This window comes from Falco cherrug, chromosome 4 (genome assembly GCF_023634085.1).
Source record: "Falco cherrug isolate bFalChe1 chromosome 4, bFalChe1.pri, whole genome shotgun sequence".
Lineage (NCBI taxonomy): Eukaryota > Metazoa > Chordata > Aves > Falconiformes > Falconidae > Falco > Falco cherrug.
In genome coordinates, this window is record NC_073700.1 from 81,398,605 (window position 1) to 81,415,575 (window position 16,971).

The window sequence follows — 16,971 nt, forward strand, 5'->3', positions numbered from 1 at the left end:
TTGGTGTGTGGGAAGTTAAGCCTGGTGTGACCTTGGAGAAAAGGCTTAGGCTCTCTGTCATGGAAAGTCATATCCCTACAGCAGAATTTCTGTGTTGCCCTAAGCCTGTAATCTTAACCCTCTCAAATGGATTCTGAGGGGATCTGCCAAGTCCTTATCTAATTTCACCTCCGCTCAGCTACCGGTGCAACTGAGCCGTCACAGCAGAGGAAACCCGAGCACCTACAGCCACAGCCTGTGCATCCCACAGGGATGCCTCCCACATTTGCTTCAGGTTAGCACTACCCTGGGCTGCCCACTGCTCTGGCCAGCAAAAAGACACACAAGCAAACATGCACAAGCTAACTTCATTACAGCTTTTCCTGAAATCAGAGTTGAGGCCTGCGTTTTCTTCCACTTGTGACACACCTTGAAAACAATAAAAAAACCCCACCCATCCACCCAACCAAAAGAAAATATACCACCCCCACCCCAGCCCCAAACACCCCGCATTCAAATTCAGTAGGGTATTAAGATGCCCTGTGAAAACGTGCCAGCGTTTTTAGTTGGAATCAATCTTTCTCTAAATGTACATGGGCCATCCTCCTTCGTCAGTCAAATACGACACTCTGGAAATCTTAACTCCTGGCTACAACTCATATATATGTACACATTAACTGCACACGCTCCTCACTTGTTTTTGTTTGGGTGTTTTGGTTTTTTTTTTCCTAACATTTTGCAGGAAGCCATTCTAAGCACTGGGAACAGACCATCATCTCCTCTTTCAAAAGAAGAAACTTACTGCAGCGGCCTCTCCAGTCCAAATGGTTAGGAATCCAATACACAACAACCTTGCAGAAATCATCTGCCAGATTTATTATTCTACCTGAAAACCCCAAACAAACCAAAACAAAAAACAAAAAAAAGAAAGAAAAAACCCAAAGAACAAAAAAGTAGAATAAAAACAGATTTTAAATAAACTTCTTAGGTACATTTTTAAAAGGGTTAATCAGTTCAGTGAAAGACTTGTATCTTCTGCTGAGAGATCATGTAATGTTGGTCTGATTGCTTGCTTTGTTCAGTGAGTCACTACCATATACAGACATATATATATATTTCTTCTTAAATATTACACATTTGATGCACTTTTTCCTCTCCTTTTTTTTTTTTACTTTTTTTTTTTTTTTTTTTTTTTTTACTTTTTTGTCCAACCCCTTTCCCAAATACCCACATCCTGCCACAGGCAAGAGGCGCTCCATGCTGACATTAAAGAACCAAAACCAATCCAAGAACTTTTGATCAAAGCATGTTTCATTTGAACCTTATTTCAATGGAAACCACATTTTTAAAACAATTTCACTCAACCTTTTCCCTTTCCTTTTTGCCAATTCTGCAATTTTAGACTTCTGATTCTGGGATTACCAAAAATTTAAGTGCCATTGAGACTTACAGATGACAGGTGACATATTAAGGCATATATAAACTCCCATAAAATATGTTGTCTTATGGATCTGAGTAAACTGAATACCTACCCAATTTTTTCTATGCACCTGTGGTTTCTAGTGACCACCGTTTCTTACCTTTGATTAACTGCATATTAAAATATTCATAGCTTAACTACTTTCTTAACTGACAGGATAGAAAATTAACCCACCACCTAGGATTGTCTTTGAAATCCATCCATTATGATGAAAATTCTACTTGTTGTTTTATGTTTATGCACTCATTTTCCTCCTGCTTCTCAGGAATACAGGAAAATGAGGTACTCCATATAGCACCTATTTAAATTTCACTGGGCAGAAAAAGAAATCCAGATCTTACCCCCGCTCTTTCCCTTCAAACTAGGAAATACTACATTTCAGAAAAGGTGCTCATAAATATTTAGAACTTTTAGGGTTTTGTCAGGGTTATTTTTTGTTTGTTTGTTTTACATGTAGAATAGCATGTGTGGCTTGTGTTCAAGATTACCCCTCTCAAAAAAGAAAACAATTTGGAAAAATAACAAACCCCCCCAACCCCTCAAAATTTAAATTGTCTTCTGAGCGTATCTGATCACATTTACATTTAGCGTCCACAACAAGTTGATTGGTAACATCAGTGCCAGCACTACAACGTCATACAGCGACTTCATGGTATTCCTTGACAGTTCGTCTAAGTCTCCGTTCCACTGAAAATTACAAAAGGTTCTGCAGAGCTTTCCTCAGCGAGCTGAAGCTTACTAGTCATTTGTGGATGCGCATAAAAGCTGCTTATAGCACAGCTATGGCGTAAGCTATTTTCTAAGCAATAAATGGTTCAAGTCATCTATTTTGTCCTGAAATGCTACCTGTAGTTACAGCATTGCTTATAAATGGTCATAGTAAATTCAGCATCAAAGAGAATATTACAGAAAAAGACAGCAGCAGAAGCATTAGCATTATCTAGTATTTATATATGTTATCAACATAACACAGCAGTAAAAGGTTTAAATGCATATTAATGGGTACCGTGTCTAAAAATTACTAAAGTACCTATTTAGTGTATTGGATATTTTTCTCAAGGAGTGCTTGCTGTGTCTAAACAGCATTATTAGATATGTGACTTAGTACAGTTAATTCCTATTGATTAAATAACTTATTTATGTACCAAAGGAAATGGAAGGATACAAAATGTTTTCTCCCTCCCAATCATGATCCTGTATTTAATGCTGACATGATCATCAGAAAGCCTACCACATGTAATTACTACCCTCAAATGGATCTTGAAAGGTCTAAGCCATAGCATGGGACATATATGCATAGCAACGTGGCACCAGATACAGCATGCAGCTTGCAGTCTGAAGTCTGGGATTTTGCTGCTTGGTCACTGTACTTATGGCCACTCTGTCGCCACTCTGTCATTCAGTAATTAAATAGGATTTTTTTGTAGGCCATACTGAAAGAAAAAAAAAAAAAGACAAGAAGAAAAAAAGGGAAAAACTCTTGTGAGATCTGGTTGTTTTCAGAGGCAAGGTGCAAGGTCTGCCGTGCAAGCTTCTAAATTAAATGCTGTGGTATATGCTTTCTTTCTCCTTTGTAACTGCAGAAAGACAATTAAGAATGGCAAGAAACAAATGCCCTAGGCATGCTGTGCTGATATCATCATCAAGTGGTTATTTTGCACAATAAGAATTAACTGTACTATGGATACCCAGAGAAAATGTACAATATCTTATGCTGATATGAAACAAAACAGACATGATATAGCTTTTTTTGTACTTAAAACCTGTATGTTCCCTTCCCAAACTTAAGTAAAAAGCAAACCCACCCTTTTCCTCCTGTTACACAGAATAACGTTTAGGTTCCAACCCTCCCCTTTCAAATAAAGTGCACTGTCCATGGCAGACCATAGGAGTAATGCAACAGGAAAAGCCCCTTTTAGTGTACTATTTAAAAAACAAACTGAAGTCGGTTCAGCTTTCCTCTGGGTCTTGTGAAAGAGGAGAAGCCCAAGGGAGGGGGAAAACATCCCCTTCACTGTCACTGTTGTTAATAGACATAGCCTTCGTTATAGGGGTGGGTGTTGCAGCAGCCACCGTCCTGCATGTAGACCATGCTCTCATCAAAGTGGGACAGAGGCACAGTGTCCTCCTCATTGATGTGGCGCTCCATGTCAGTCTTCAGTAAGGGACGCTGGTTGTCTGGAAAAGCCATGGAGAAAAGCGCTTCAGGGTCGCAAACAAACTTGTAGACATATCTTTCTCCAGCCACCTTAGGACAACAGAAGGGAGAAAAAGATGCAGCGTAAGGCCTCAAGGTTTTGCAAGCCCACGTTCAACAGTCTTGTGAAGAACTCACCTTTGTTACATAATTAATAATGCAATGGCAGAACTGGTAAGGCAATGACCTAGCCTAGAAAGCAGGAATCTGCAGAAGCAGACTGTGCATAACACCCTTGGTTTTGCCACATGTAATATCCAGTTGGAAGAGGGACTAGGTATTGTACTTCTAAACATTTGTTTGCAATCGTTTCCTACACTTCGCCACAAATGGAGCTGTTCTTACTGGGAAATGGAAATGTAAACAAATTGTCACAACAGTGGCAAAATAAAATGACGAAGTCCAACACTTTATGTGTGACATGGAGGAAAGAATCACATTGCACAATAGAGATCTGAATCTCCCTAAATGCAGATTGATTCATACTTACGTATAAAAGCACTTAAATTAATAGTGCATGCTGATTGTACAGGGACAGCGTAAGCAAATACGTAGGCTAATATGTACTTAGCAATTGCTCATGCAAAGCTGGGACATTTGGATTTGCTTATGGGGGGGCAACCTGTCCAAAGATCCTAATGTTTTTGCTTATTCAGAAATAGCACTGAATGTCTGCTCTTCATCTTCCTAAAAGCTAAAGAATGATAAAACCAATACAGAACTGTTGTTTTACTTAAAAAAAAAAAAAGTCTATGTAGTGTCTTTTCAAGCACCTTATTTAAAAAATTTTGAACTATGTTGCACACTCATGGCTTATTAAAATTATTTTAAAATAAAGACTGGATTGTCTGCTTCTTGTAATGCCAGCTGGCAAGGCACTGGAAGTAAGTCAATGAAGGTGGCAAAAGTGTTGCAAACTTAAGTCTATTCCTATGGATGCAAAATAGTGTGAAGCACCTCCTCAAATTTTCAGCTTATTTATTCTACAAATAATGCAAATTTTTGGTTGAGGGTATATCTGCAGTAGAATTTTTTTTTTCAACAAATTCATGTCAGCTCAGACATGACTGAAGGCTGCATTCAGAAACTGGGCATTTGTATAACCCGTTTTACCATTGCCTAACTTAAAAGGGGAAAAAAATGTGCATACAAACCTTGCAGTAAAGAAACCTGCTATCAATCTACGACCACCACTAGTTTTTCAACATATACTAAATGGCAAGATAGGGTGATCCTAGGGCAAACCTGAAACATTGCTATGTCAGAAAAATAAGCATCCAAACTAGCTTTTAAAATGTGCGTTAAATACAATCTTGTAGTTAATAAGTAGTAGTTTAAGAGGCAGCAAGCTAGCTGTTGATAGTATTTCTAAATTTTCCCTTCTAAATGGATGTGTGGGTTGGGCAGCATTACCAGCCTTATAGAATTCCCATTCTCACCTTTTCAACTTATTTCACTCTGATACTTACTGTTGCCTCCATGCTGCCTTTGAACGGTGCTGCCACAACTGACTATGCAGCTAAGCTGTAACCTGCAACCAGCAACTCCTCTGCCTGAAGCACCACCCAGCAAAATCAAGCACTTCTGCTTCTCCCGGACCAGACCCAATCTACAGTCCACAAAGACTCAATGCACAGTTACATGACACACAGAAATGGATGAGGCACTGTGCTACTCAAGTACCGTGAGCCTATGCTAGCCCAGACTGTTGTCCAAGTTGACTCCTGGATAGTGAAAAGAAGAGAGCACTATAACGATGCCATAATCAAAGCAAGAGAACTTGTTAACAGGCAGCTCTAAACCGAGACTTCACAAAATCTACCAGAAAAGTTGTCCAGTAACTTGAGCCAAGAGCATTGTTTCCATTCATGGAACTGGCAAAAGGCAGGTTTAAACATATTAGTCACCACAGGTCACAAAACTAATGTGAAAAGATATGGAACAAGTTTTACAGCACAAGGTGTTCGTTATGATCTTTGACCACACCTGCCAGTTTTGTAGATGCAGCAGACAGCTCTCTCCTGTTGATTTCTCAGTCTATCTACATAGTACTGCCCAGCAAGACTTAAAAACATACATTTAAATCAGCAAGACACAGTAGAAGGATGGGCTGAATACTGTCAGCAAGACCAGGCTGTTATATATAAATTATTTTTAAATGTTTCTCATAATTCAGCCTATTATAAATTATTAAATTCCACTTAAAATCGTATTACAACACCACTATTGGTAAAATATTAAAGTATTTGGTATGTTAATAGGTATCGTTTTTCTCCCCTGTTGTGTACTTACCAAAGAAGCCAAGCGCTGGGCAGCTAATTTAGATCTACAAAACATTATTCATACTGTACTCTGTTTGCCTTTCCCAGGTACCAGGAAACTCTTTTGGATATTTTTGAATGTTACCTCTTTCCTTACAATGATGACATGCATTGTGTGAACTAATACCACAGGTATTTTTTTACACAGAAAAAAGTATCTTGATGCATATGCTGGACAGGGTAGGTGAAAAAGCTTAGTGTTTGCCTAAGTAGATGAAAAACCTACTTAAGCAATAGAGTTACAAGTACTCCTTGCAATACACTAGTGAAATCTAATACAAAACTAGCTACTCACCTTTTGCATGATTCCCTTTTCATAGTAATAGCGAAGTGATCGGCTAAGTTTATCATAGTTCATAGCTGGCCTATTTTTCTGAATCCCCCAGCGACGTGCCACCTGCCACAAAAATGGATTAGCATTGATTTGTTAAATGCACTTAACAAGCAGATCTTATCATCAGATACTTTATTTGGGGATGGAAGAGAGGGAACCCTGCAGGTGCAATTAATAAACAAGAGAAAATGTTGCCATGACCTGAATTTCCCATGTACTACTATGACTTTTAATTGGACACACAGTCATCCATTAAATTTGAAGCAGACTTAATTATTTAAAAATGCAGTGGAGGGTTAAGGTGTTTTTTTTCTTTCTTCGTTTTTTACTACAGGAAAATAAAGCATACAAAAAGATGACTAATACAGACTGTACATGGAAAGACAGCAACGCTGAGATTATTAGGAGGTACAAGTCAGAAGACAACTCCCAGACTTAAATATCACTTCAGCAAAGAAAAGGAATTATCAGAGGAGGCCAGGTAATTGTTTGGAAGAACTATATGGTAGTATGAAGAATGGGACAGAAAGTTCATGGTTGCAGTTGTATAATCTGCCTTAAAAAATAGTAATAAAAAGGGGAGTTGCAAGCAACTGGTGAAGCTATTCCATAGGTAACAATATGCCTTCTGCTCTGACTTACAATTTCTACTTGCCTTTACGCTTCCCGTTTTATTGCCAAAGGTAGTACTGGATAAAGAGACCTTTTGTTTAAAGAGCTTAACTGCTTATTCCCCACCTGAAATTATAATCAACTGTTGGTGACATTTCAATTACTGGCTGTACAAATGACTATCATGTCACCAGAGGGAAAAAACCTCAGAGCTTATGAACTCTTTAAAGCACATTTCATAAAAATGTTTGAGGTGCATATGCATACAGCTCTGGAAAAGAGAGTAGCCGAGCAGCTTCTCTGCAGAGTGCTCTATGAAACTTTCCCATAGGTGTCTGGAGCCTTTTGATTAAAACCATAGATGACACGCAGCACTGAGAATTGAAGGGGACTAAGTACCAACAGCAAAATCCACTACTTTGATCTCCATCTGGACAATAATTTTTAAGATTTATTTTGAAGGCATTATTTCCTTTCAGTGGTGCAGCTTTACAGGCTTATGTACATTATCATGGCTCTCTAACTTCAGCTGTTTTATAGGTGTATTGAAACATACCTCCAATCATGTAAATTTATTCCAGCTGTAGATCTGGCCTAATGTGTAACCTCGATTCACCTATTTATCTTCGTAACACATGCTCACATCACTCTTTGTTCATTCTTGCCAAGTTTTTTTCTGCATTAATTATTGTCCTAAAAGTCCCCAAGATAACAGGGTTGCGTAACAAATAAATACACAACAGAGATAACAACCAAATAATGGTTGACAATATGCTATATTGTGTAGTATTTTGACATTCCTAAATAAGCAAGCAGCTCCAGAAGAAGTCTTGTTAAGCGAGTCTTCCTGTCCCTGAACTGCACAGGACTTACCAAGTCTTGCTCCGTTGAAGGGATTTAGGCTTCTAGCCTTCCATCCCACCTTCCTGCTTAAGGTTACGGTCCCTCTAACAAGGCAGCATCAATGAGCCTATGCCCAATTCTTAGCTTTGACAGTTCACAGTTACCTACTTTCTGAATGAACTATGGTGCTCAAGGAACTGATATACGTACATTTTTGTTGTCACCCTTTCTACAAGGGCATAAAGCTCCAGAAAGAGATGGGATCTGAAAGTCATGCCATTGACATCCTAATCTGCCACAGCTGAACCAACAAGCTCTCTGACTTCAGTTTAAACTTGGCAACCAACGGAAGTGTGCAATTTCCCATAGGCTATTCTTATTTTAATCGCCAGTTTATGTCAGACCCATGACATTAGTATGAAAACAACTTAGGCTCCTCTGTACTTCCTAAGAGCACACAGGAGCAAGGTAAGTTTTCAGTAGCCTACCTCCTTCAGATCTTGGATGCAGTGTTGCTCAAAAACATAAAGCAACTGCTACAAATTCAGACAAGCAGATGATCTGGTTAAGTTAAATCAGAAAATCCAGTTCTTCAGGGAATTACTCAGTAAGGAAAACTTTAGGGTTTTGTTTTGCTACTTTCCCTTCCTCAGCTAATAAAATCTATAAAGTTTTTGCACCATCTGCTGGAAAGTATTTTTCAATTTCTTCAATTCTGAAAAACTTTGGGCATTCTTTAAAGACAAAACAAGAGGGTAAAAAAACCCACCGAGACTGGAGCAGTGGGAAAAATTAGATACCTCATTCATCAAAATCAAACAAGCCTTTCCAGAGATTTCACTCAGCTCTAGGCTAGATAACACAACTAAGAAGTCCATGTAGCTTGCTGAATCATCAGGCTTGCCAGCAAAGTTTTGGTATCAAGTCCACTAAGACTGTTCTGTGGTCAGATCCTCAGATGCACAATACCAGGATCTGCCACGGTGACTATCAGTAGTAGAGGTAATGCTTGGACAAAGAAGAACCAGCGCACAAATCCTTGAAGCAACCTGTCCCCCAGCCAGACCACGTCAGGAAGGAAAGGGACATCAGTCCTGTCACCATCCCCAAATACTCTGCCATCCCCTTTGGGCTGCTGGCAGACGATGTAACTTAAATGCAAGAAAGCTTTCAGATTGCTTATGCCAGCAGATGGATGGCGAACAGCAGAAATAGCTGGTGGAACGCAGAAGCAGCCTTACACCCCCGAGTCTTCCTACTCAGCCCTAACTCAACTCAGTGGGGACCCTGAGGGAAAATTTGCTGCAGTCTCCTCTATTACCCAAACCTGTCCAAGGGGCAAAAATTAAACAAGAATAATACTGCTTTTTGACAACCTAATCAAATCACCCACATCAGTATTACAATAAAATTCACGCACACCAGATTTTCCCAACAGCTTCCATGGCTGTTTAGAACACACGATAGATTATATAATGTTACCTAGTCCAAAAAAAGTTTACATAATAAAACATTCAATTTATTCCTGTTTATCACACAAGTGAACCAAGTTATGCTTCAGCAAACATTCATGAATACAAGTAATTTTATCTACCCCATGAGTCCTTCAAGGTTCATGAGAGCTGTGCACATGCATGAGTGTTTGCAAACCTAGGATCTAAGTGTGCACTAAACAATCTAATGATACAGGTAAGCAGGAAGACTCTGAAGAAGACTAAAAAGTAGGGGAGTTGTATCATTTTGATGGGATTTTATGGCTTAACAACCTTAATCTCCTCCCCTGCCACCTGTCAGACTTGGGGTCTTTAGCTCTACAGCCTAAAAGTTCCAAGTTCCCACATCTTCATGCTGAAAAATATTTGGTATTGAAAGAATATTCAGGGAAAAGTTTTCAAAGGATTTTGGAACACACCTCTATTCATGAAGTCGTTCTGAAAAATCCAGGCCCCACAATTAATGCAGACTATTTTGTAATTCTAGTACTTGCAGTATTTTTATTATTTTGTGGGACCAGGAATCAAGTCTATGCTTAACCACACCTCTATCCTAACTGAAGCACTTCCCTTGCCAGTCCTTTCTGTCACCCTCCTAAAGGGCTACTGAAGCAAAATACTGAAGGAAAACAAGGCCTAAGTCCAAAGGAACACTATTAAATTTGCAGGACAGGGCAGTAAATGTCAGGGCATGCTGCCTGTCTAACCCACCTCCTCTGGTTCAATCAGCTTGAATTCCATGCCTCGGCCAGTCCATGCTATGAAGTGAGAGTTTGACGGGTCATCAAGAAGAGCTACCAAGAACTGCCACAGCTGAAGCGAGCCTCGCCGTTGATACGTGGGTCCCTCACGGTACATGCCTGGCTCCTGTTTGACGTCACCTGCACAGAATAGTGACAATGTTAGATGAGCAGTGCGTAAACGGCATCATCACTTAGTTTGTTAGATTAACCACGAAAGCAATCATTAGGGCTAATAAAACAGAGAGAAAGAACTGTTACTACCCAGCGACCCACAAATGCAACATTCCCCTGAATGCTGTTAATTGCAAACACTCTTACAATAACATATTAATATACTAAAGAAGTACCTAAATTCAGTCATAATTTATGGAAGCCTCTCTAACCCTATCCCCATTTACTTCTGATCCATGCAAATCTCGCTTGCAAACCATTTTTTAATATCCTCCATTTGCAAGAGCATGAACTATTTTTGTAAGCAACTCTGATGCCTGGAGAACTGCATTTGTGTACTATACTTCGCACAAGCCCCAGTTTTGGAAATGTAATGTACGCTTCATAAAGCTGCAAAACCCTATTGAGTGAAACTTCTTTTGCATGCAAATGCTTCTAAGGAAAATTTGACAAAGTATTTGACTTGGACTTAAACAGCATGTGCTTTATGTATAGGTATGCAAATCCTGCAGATACGCAAGTTCCTCTGTGGCATACTGGACTTGCATATAATCACATATTACTTTTATTCATATCTACATACAGGATTAGTATTCCCCCTGAAAAGCAGTAAGTTAATTTTTCTAAAATTTCAAGTCCAGAGGAAGCTTCTAAAAAACAACAATAATAAATAATAATATTCTGCTAGCTGTTCCACAAACTGCCAATGAAAAAAACATCTTGCTATACCCATACTGTGTCTCTGTTGTTTTTAAATTATATTCATACTAAACAACGCATGCAAACAACAACAGCTGAGAGGTCTGATGCTGAAGCAGAGAGTATTTCTTTCTCCACACTATGACAGCCATCCTTAATATGCTGGTAAAATTCCTCATTTCAACTACCAGAACAGCAATACCCTCCAATAAGCAGCATGACCTGTTAAGTATGGAAAGCCAGGACTTTACATTCAACCACAACATTAGGATGCTCTGATTGCCATTACAGAACGGCTCTGTGTAGTGAAAGTAAGAATAATAATATTAAAAATGGAGCATTTCCTTTTGTAATCAGGAAAGAAAATTGAGTCAATAGCTGTGGAAAACAAATAAATCAACACAAGGCTTTTTAGTTTATGTGAGGTTCAAGTTCCAGTCCTGAAAGGCCTTCTTTTTCAAGGACAGGATTTTTCTTTTAATGATAGCTGAGCAATGTGCAAATACCAAGTACAGTATTAGAGAGGATCAAATTCTTCGCCTGTGCCGATCTTCGATTTCAAATGAAGCAGCTGAGAATCTACTTCTGAAACATCAAGACTAGTCCTGGTCTTACTCCACTTTTGCTTTACTGACCAAAACATGATGACACATCTGCTATTTTTTCCTCAAAAGTCATCATGCTAGCAGTATAAACCCACCTATTTGTATCACAACATCAATCTTCTAGAGTACAAGGTGTTCTCTGAATGGACAGTCATAGAAGATAGCAACAGACTGCAACACAAATATTTCCAAACATTTATTTCTTTTACTTTATTTGTGTTTCTTCTCCATTTTCAATTCCTTCCCTGTACATAACCCAAACAAACAAAAAGGATTTTCAAGAAAGACACAGACAATCCCTACTCCTGAAGAGTTTTAACTTCTTCAGTACAGGGTCTGACCTATTCCAAGAAATGTAAATATGAATTTGCTGGTGGTACTGAAAACAGATCAGGTCCACAGTCATTTTGAGGGAAGAAAAAGCCCTGACATAATGTGCTTTGAAAAAAAGGGGGGAGTGGGGTGGGGTGGGGTGGGTGGGTTAGTGTACATTCCAAAGCTGGGCATAAAGTAGACTTTAAATAAATCACCCTTTCAGTGAACATGCCAATCCAGTGACAATGCAATACTGGACTGAGCAATCTTCGGTTACATCTATCATTATTTAAAATACTTTTATTTATTTCTTCCTATTCCTTACCAACTCTGAAATGCACATAATACTTCCATTAGGAATGTGTAATACTTTGTCTTACTTTCATTTTAGAGTTTCCCATTTTTCAGCAAACGCAACAAATGATGTGAGGCGTGCAGCAGTTTTATAATCCATGCAAGTGATTCTCAGGGGAGAACAAACAAGAGAAAAAACCTCAAGAGTTCTCCAGCTCTACTTTTAGCTATGGTCAGAAAGCTGTTCACAAGTTTATCAGAAATTATCTACTCTTTCCTGCTAAAATAAATAAAGCTGGAAATACATACACTAACACAGAGAAGCCACTCTAGGAAACGTAAGTAATTGGTGTCCAAATTACTTCCCAAAGTTGCAGGCTATACAGAGTCACTAGCGAGAAATACTGAGTCCATCTACTTTGTCTATAATGAAATAAATCTGATATAAACTGGCTTACACCAGGAAACTGATTTTACATCAGAGTAACTGAGGATAATTTGGGTCATTTATTATAATTGACCTCAGAATCCCTCTTGAAAAAAATCTGTTGCAATGGGTAGTGTTGTGAAAAGATCATTGATTTATCAATCCCACTGAAAAATAAACCACTAGTAAAATGTTTAACCTAGTGCAAATACATTGACACAAACACAAAAATGCCCTATACACTCACTCCCCACTATTCATCACTTCACAGACAGCGAGACAAGAGGCTTAATCCTCAGTAAAACCAAAGCTGCTGCTTTCTCCACCGTTTTGTTAATTATAAGAAGAGCTTTTCATTAAATCTGAAACAAGCAGTGGTATGTGATCATCAGTGCAATGGAAATCCTCCTATTACTTCTCAACAGTACAGGAACTGAGCTCCTCTGCCACAGCTCTGGATACAGCATCTTTCACTGGCAAAAGTTGAACGACATCCTATTGAAGACGAGACTTTGGTTTCAAGAGGCAAAGGTCAGCTTTGGTTGGGCGCACCGCAAATGGTGTGTTAAGGAATCCTAAATTGGAATGTTACCAAGCTTTTTTGATCAGCAACGGAGAAAAGTCCCTCATCTCTTCCTTTTTCATCTCCCCACACAAGAAAAAGAAAGATGTGTCATACATACCGTCAAACTTCTCTGGAACAACGCAAGTGTCATCATAAAACTGCCTAGGTCCCTTTTCATACATACAGCCTGTAAGTTAAAAAGAGAGAGGAGAGGTGTTTATATAAAAGATGCATGGAGAAAGAAGAGATCATAGGCTTAATGCCAGAGGGAACACTAAGTCATAGAGGAATCAGATTAATATCCCACATCCTTTACACACCGCCCAATCACAACATTTTGGCCTCAGTACAGGGGTGTTTAATTAATGTGTGCATTCCCAAAAGACTGTTAATCTCCACCTGCAAAAATGAAAACGCACCCATTTTTCTCTATGATTTATTCCAAAATGTTTGTCTCATTTCCTGTTTGAACTAGCATGGCTTTGACTTTTAACCATTAGTTCCTGCAGGTCTTCTCCCTCTGAGACTAAAAAAGTCCTGCCCGTTTTTCCTCCTCACACTCACAGAAGCCCTTCACCTGATGTTTCCTCCAATTAAGATCATACTGTAGAATTTAATTTTTGTGGTTAAAAGACATTCTCTGCAGTCCTGCATTCTTTCTAGCACTCTCTTCTATACACACTCCCTACTTTTCAGTATTATTTTAATGTTTTGCTTAATCAGAACTGTACTGCATTGCCAGTATCGGCCTCACCAGTGCTTCTTAGCGAGACACAGGATCTCCTCCTCTCCTGCCTCCCTGTGACCCTCCTTTTGACTGTACAAATATTACAGAAGGTCTTTTTGCCATACAGTTGCAATGTTTGGTTGGGCTGGTTTCCCACTGTGAATCTGAAGAGGAGGAGGGCCCATCTCAAAAATCATTTTTTCCAACAAACTCTTTCCCGGTTCCATAGGCCTCGTCTACATTCAGCATATTAAAACCTCATCTGGTTTCACGTGCCCAGATTACCACACAATTCAAGTTGCTCTGTGTGACTGACCTGTCCTGCCTGTTATTTACCACTCTGCCTATCTTTATGCCATAAAGTTATCTATTAACTTCATCCTGTATCTTTAATGAAAATACTGAATAGCAACACTCCTGATATCAATTCTTGCAGAAATATAATAGAAACAATCTATTCAGAGATGACTGCCCAGTGACAGCCACTTTTAGATCTGTCAGTTGGCCAGGTCTTAATGTATTTAATGTGTACTTCATTGACACTACTTTGTGCTAACTTCTTAATCAGAATCTAATGCAGCAGCAAACTGAACATCATAAAAAGCCTAACTATATGATACAAGTACCTTTATCAAGCAAACTTTTAATCTCAGCAAAGAATAGAATCAGATTTGACATGACCTTTATTCCACAAAACCATGTTGACTGAATTCCAAATACAGAAAACAAGTATTTATAGAACATCACTTCTTTTTCTACATAATTCGTAACAATTTTACCACCTCACAAGTACTTACAAGTACATAACATGGCTCAGATTGTTTTTTCCCTATCTGTACTGTGATTAAACCTCAAATCTGTTGACCTTAACCCTCCCTGCTGATCGTGGATTTTTCTCCGATGGCTTTCACCTCCCTTGACAAGTTTTTTATACTTCATATAATTTCATATACCAAGACTGTTATAAATTTCCATTTCCTGTTTCACCCTCCTTGTGAAACTCTACCTTCCATTTCTATTTTCTAAATTTATTCCACCCCTTGAAGCACTTGGCCTTTTAGCCAGATTTGTTATCTTTCTAGTTGTTTCTTTTTACTAGCGAATGAAGTCTTACTAGAGGACTCCAATTCACACATCTGTCTGAATTTTCATCAATTTCAAAAACAACTTCCCTCACATTTGTGAAGTTTGTCCCTTGGAAGAAAAACAAATAGACTCTAATCAAACAAACAAAAAATCACATATTGACAAGAAAGATACACCCAAGCAGGAGTGCATGGTACAACCTCTCTTCCAACATTCATTTTTATTTTGTTCTGTTGGCTTTCTTATTTTTAATACATACAAACTACTTTTACTCAGAATTACTAATTTTGACAATGATCTAAGTTTTGCCCTACTGAGGTCACTGGGAGTTTTGGTACATATCACACGGCTGTAGAATTTGGGGTTAAGCAGCATCAACACATTGCAAAATTTTTAACAACAGCAAAAGCCAAAACCCTTCACTGAATTTAAAATATAAAATGGATTACTTAACAGTTAACTGAGCCTGTCACATAAATAACCTGGAAAAATATCACTTAAACAGAATGGTGAAATGGATAAATTTCTAAGCGTCTCTTCCTTTCAACTGCTAGAGGCCTTGAAAAGCACAATGAGTAAATTCATAACATTGCTTCTATCCTGACCAACCTGTAGCACTAAAAGAAGCTACCAAAAAAAAAAATAATAAAAAAATCAGTGCATCAGAAACTTGAGACTAGGAAGGGAAAGATGATGCAAGTCTTCCCAGCAGCACAATTAAACCAGTGAACCCCAAAACCCTCCAGGCTTTTTAATTTTCCACATTCCTCTCATACAAAAGTGATACATAATAGAAAACTTAACTTCTGTTCTGTTTGGGTGAGCCAGGAAGCCTTCTTGCCTCATGTAAATGGAATGGCAGCTAGGCACTTCTGAAAGGAGAAGACGACAATGCTAATCAAAAGGTTGTCTGGAATTAAAAGTGTGCAGGTTATCAATGAGACAGGCTGCAGGCAGAAGAGCAACAAAAAAGGATGCAAGTTACAGCGAGGGGGAACCTGTCAACACAGAGTCAGCACTTCAGAGCAGCATGCACAAGGCATGGCAGAGGAGAAAATCACATGAGGATCAAAGATCCCATCTCACATAGGCACCTGAAGTAAAACCCTTATTGTAATTAATTTTGCTAAAAGCTGACTTCCATGACAATTACACTTTAGACTATTCACAGACCAAAAAGTCCACACAAGACAGTACGAGCATTTTAAACCCTGTGATTGTACTTCTATCTTTGTAACTAATTTGACATCAACTGCACAGAAAAGCATGCCGTCACACTGGAGATTTATAAACGCTGCAGTAACACAAGGAATGTCAAAATGAATTTAGAGTAGGATATTGCTTTTTAGACTCTAGTTAAGGATTTGAAGGGTTAATGAAATTTTCTGTAATTGCTAAGCATTTAATCTAGGAATTAAGATGCGTCAATTTCACCCTCCACTGGTACATCCTTAAACAAAAAGACACCACTTCCCCCCAAAAATTACTGCGTATATTCTAAGTAATACAGATATTTATTTGCTTTTCCCCACCTCTACTCAAATCTGTAAGAAGAATGAGGAAAACCAAACAGAACTAATGAAAATGGTGTTCTTTAAAGGTCTTTCTATTTTTTTCCTCATGCCTTGCACTGTCCTCAAGTAACCACATCCTGTGCACTGGGACTTGCAAACAGAAATAGACCATAAATGTTTGCCCTTCTAAACCATGTTTAACCCACTTCTTGGGTATCAAAAGTCTTGCTTAACAAAGTCTGTTTGATCTTGTGATAAACTCCTACCCCAAGCTATGCAATCTGTTACCAGTAACTTGTAACTCTTTAAGAGATGCCAACGGAGGTTGAAAGACCAGACATTATTTTTCAACAACTCTTTCAGACTGTTACAGACAGAAATTCCAAATTTCACTGTTCTCCGACTAGTGATGAGTATCAAAGACTTGGCAGGATAAGAAAATGAGGTTTTACACTGACTTCACAGAACAAGTGAAACACAGGGCAGTAAGTTTCCTGTAACAGTCCACTGTCTCTCTTGCACATCCGTGCCTAGTGCCTAACTCTTCATCACCTCCACTCTCACTG

At 38.7% G+C, this 16,971-nt stretch overlaps 1 protein-coding gene across 4 annotated transcripts in view; it reads right to left on the reverse strand.

Annotated features, from left to right (window-relative positions):
• Nucleotides 1–1,125: 1,125 nt before the first annotated feature.
• The window catches only part of ETV1 (ETS variant transcription factor 1), a 66,871-nt gene continuing 51,025 nt past the window's right edge, over nucleotides 1,126–16,971 (reverse strand). For 3 of the 4 annotated variants that reach the window (XM_055709105.1, XM_027799584.2, XM_027799590.2), the window contains 5 exons: nucleotides 15,695–15,763; nucleotides 13,197–13,265; nucleotides 9,971–10,140; nucleotides 6,273–6,374; nucleotides 1,126–3,707 (listed from right to left, as the gene is read on the reverse strand). In XM_055709105.1, the coding sequence (XP_055565080.1) occupies nucleotides 3,486–3,707; nucleotides 6,273–6,374; nucleotides 9,971–10,140; nucleotides 13,197–13,265; nucleotides 15,695–15,763 (632 nt within the window). In that variant the 3' untranslated portion in view covers nucleotides 1,126–3,485. The remainder of the gene's footprint in view (nucleotides 3,708–6,272; nucleotides 6,375–9,970; nucleotides 10,141–13,196; nucleotides 13,266–15,694; nucleotides 15,764–16,971) is intronic. The other variant, XM_055709106.1, reaches the window with a different exon arrangement.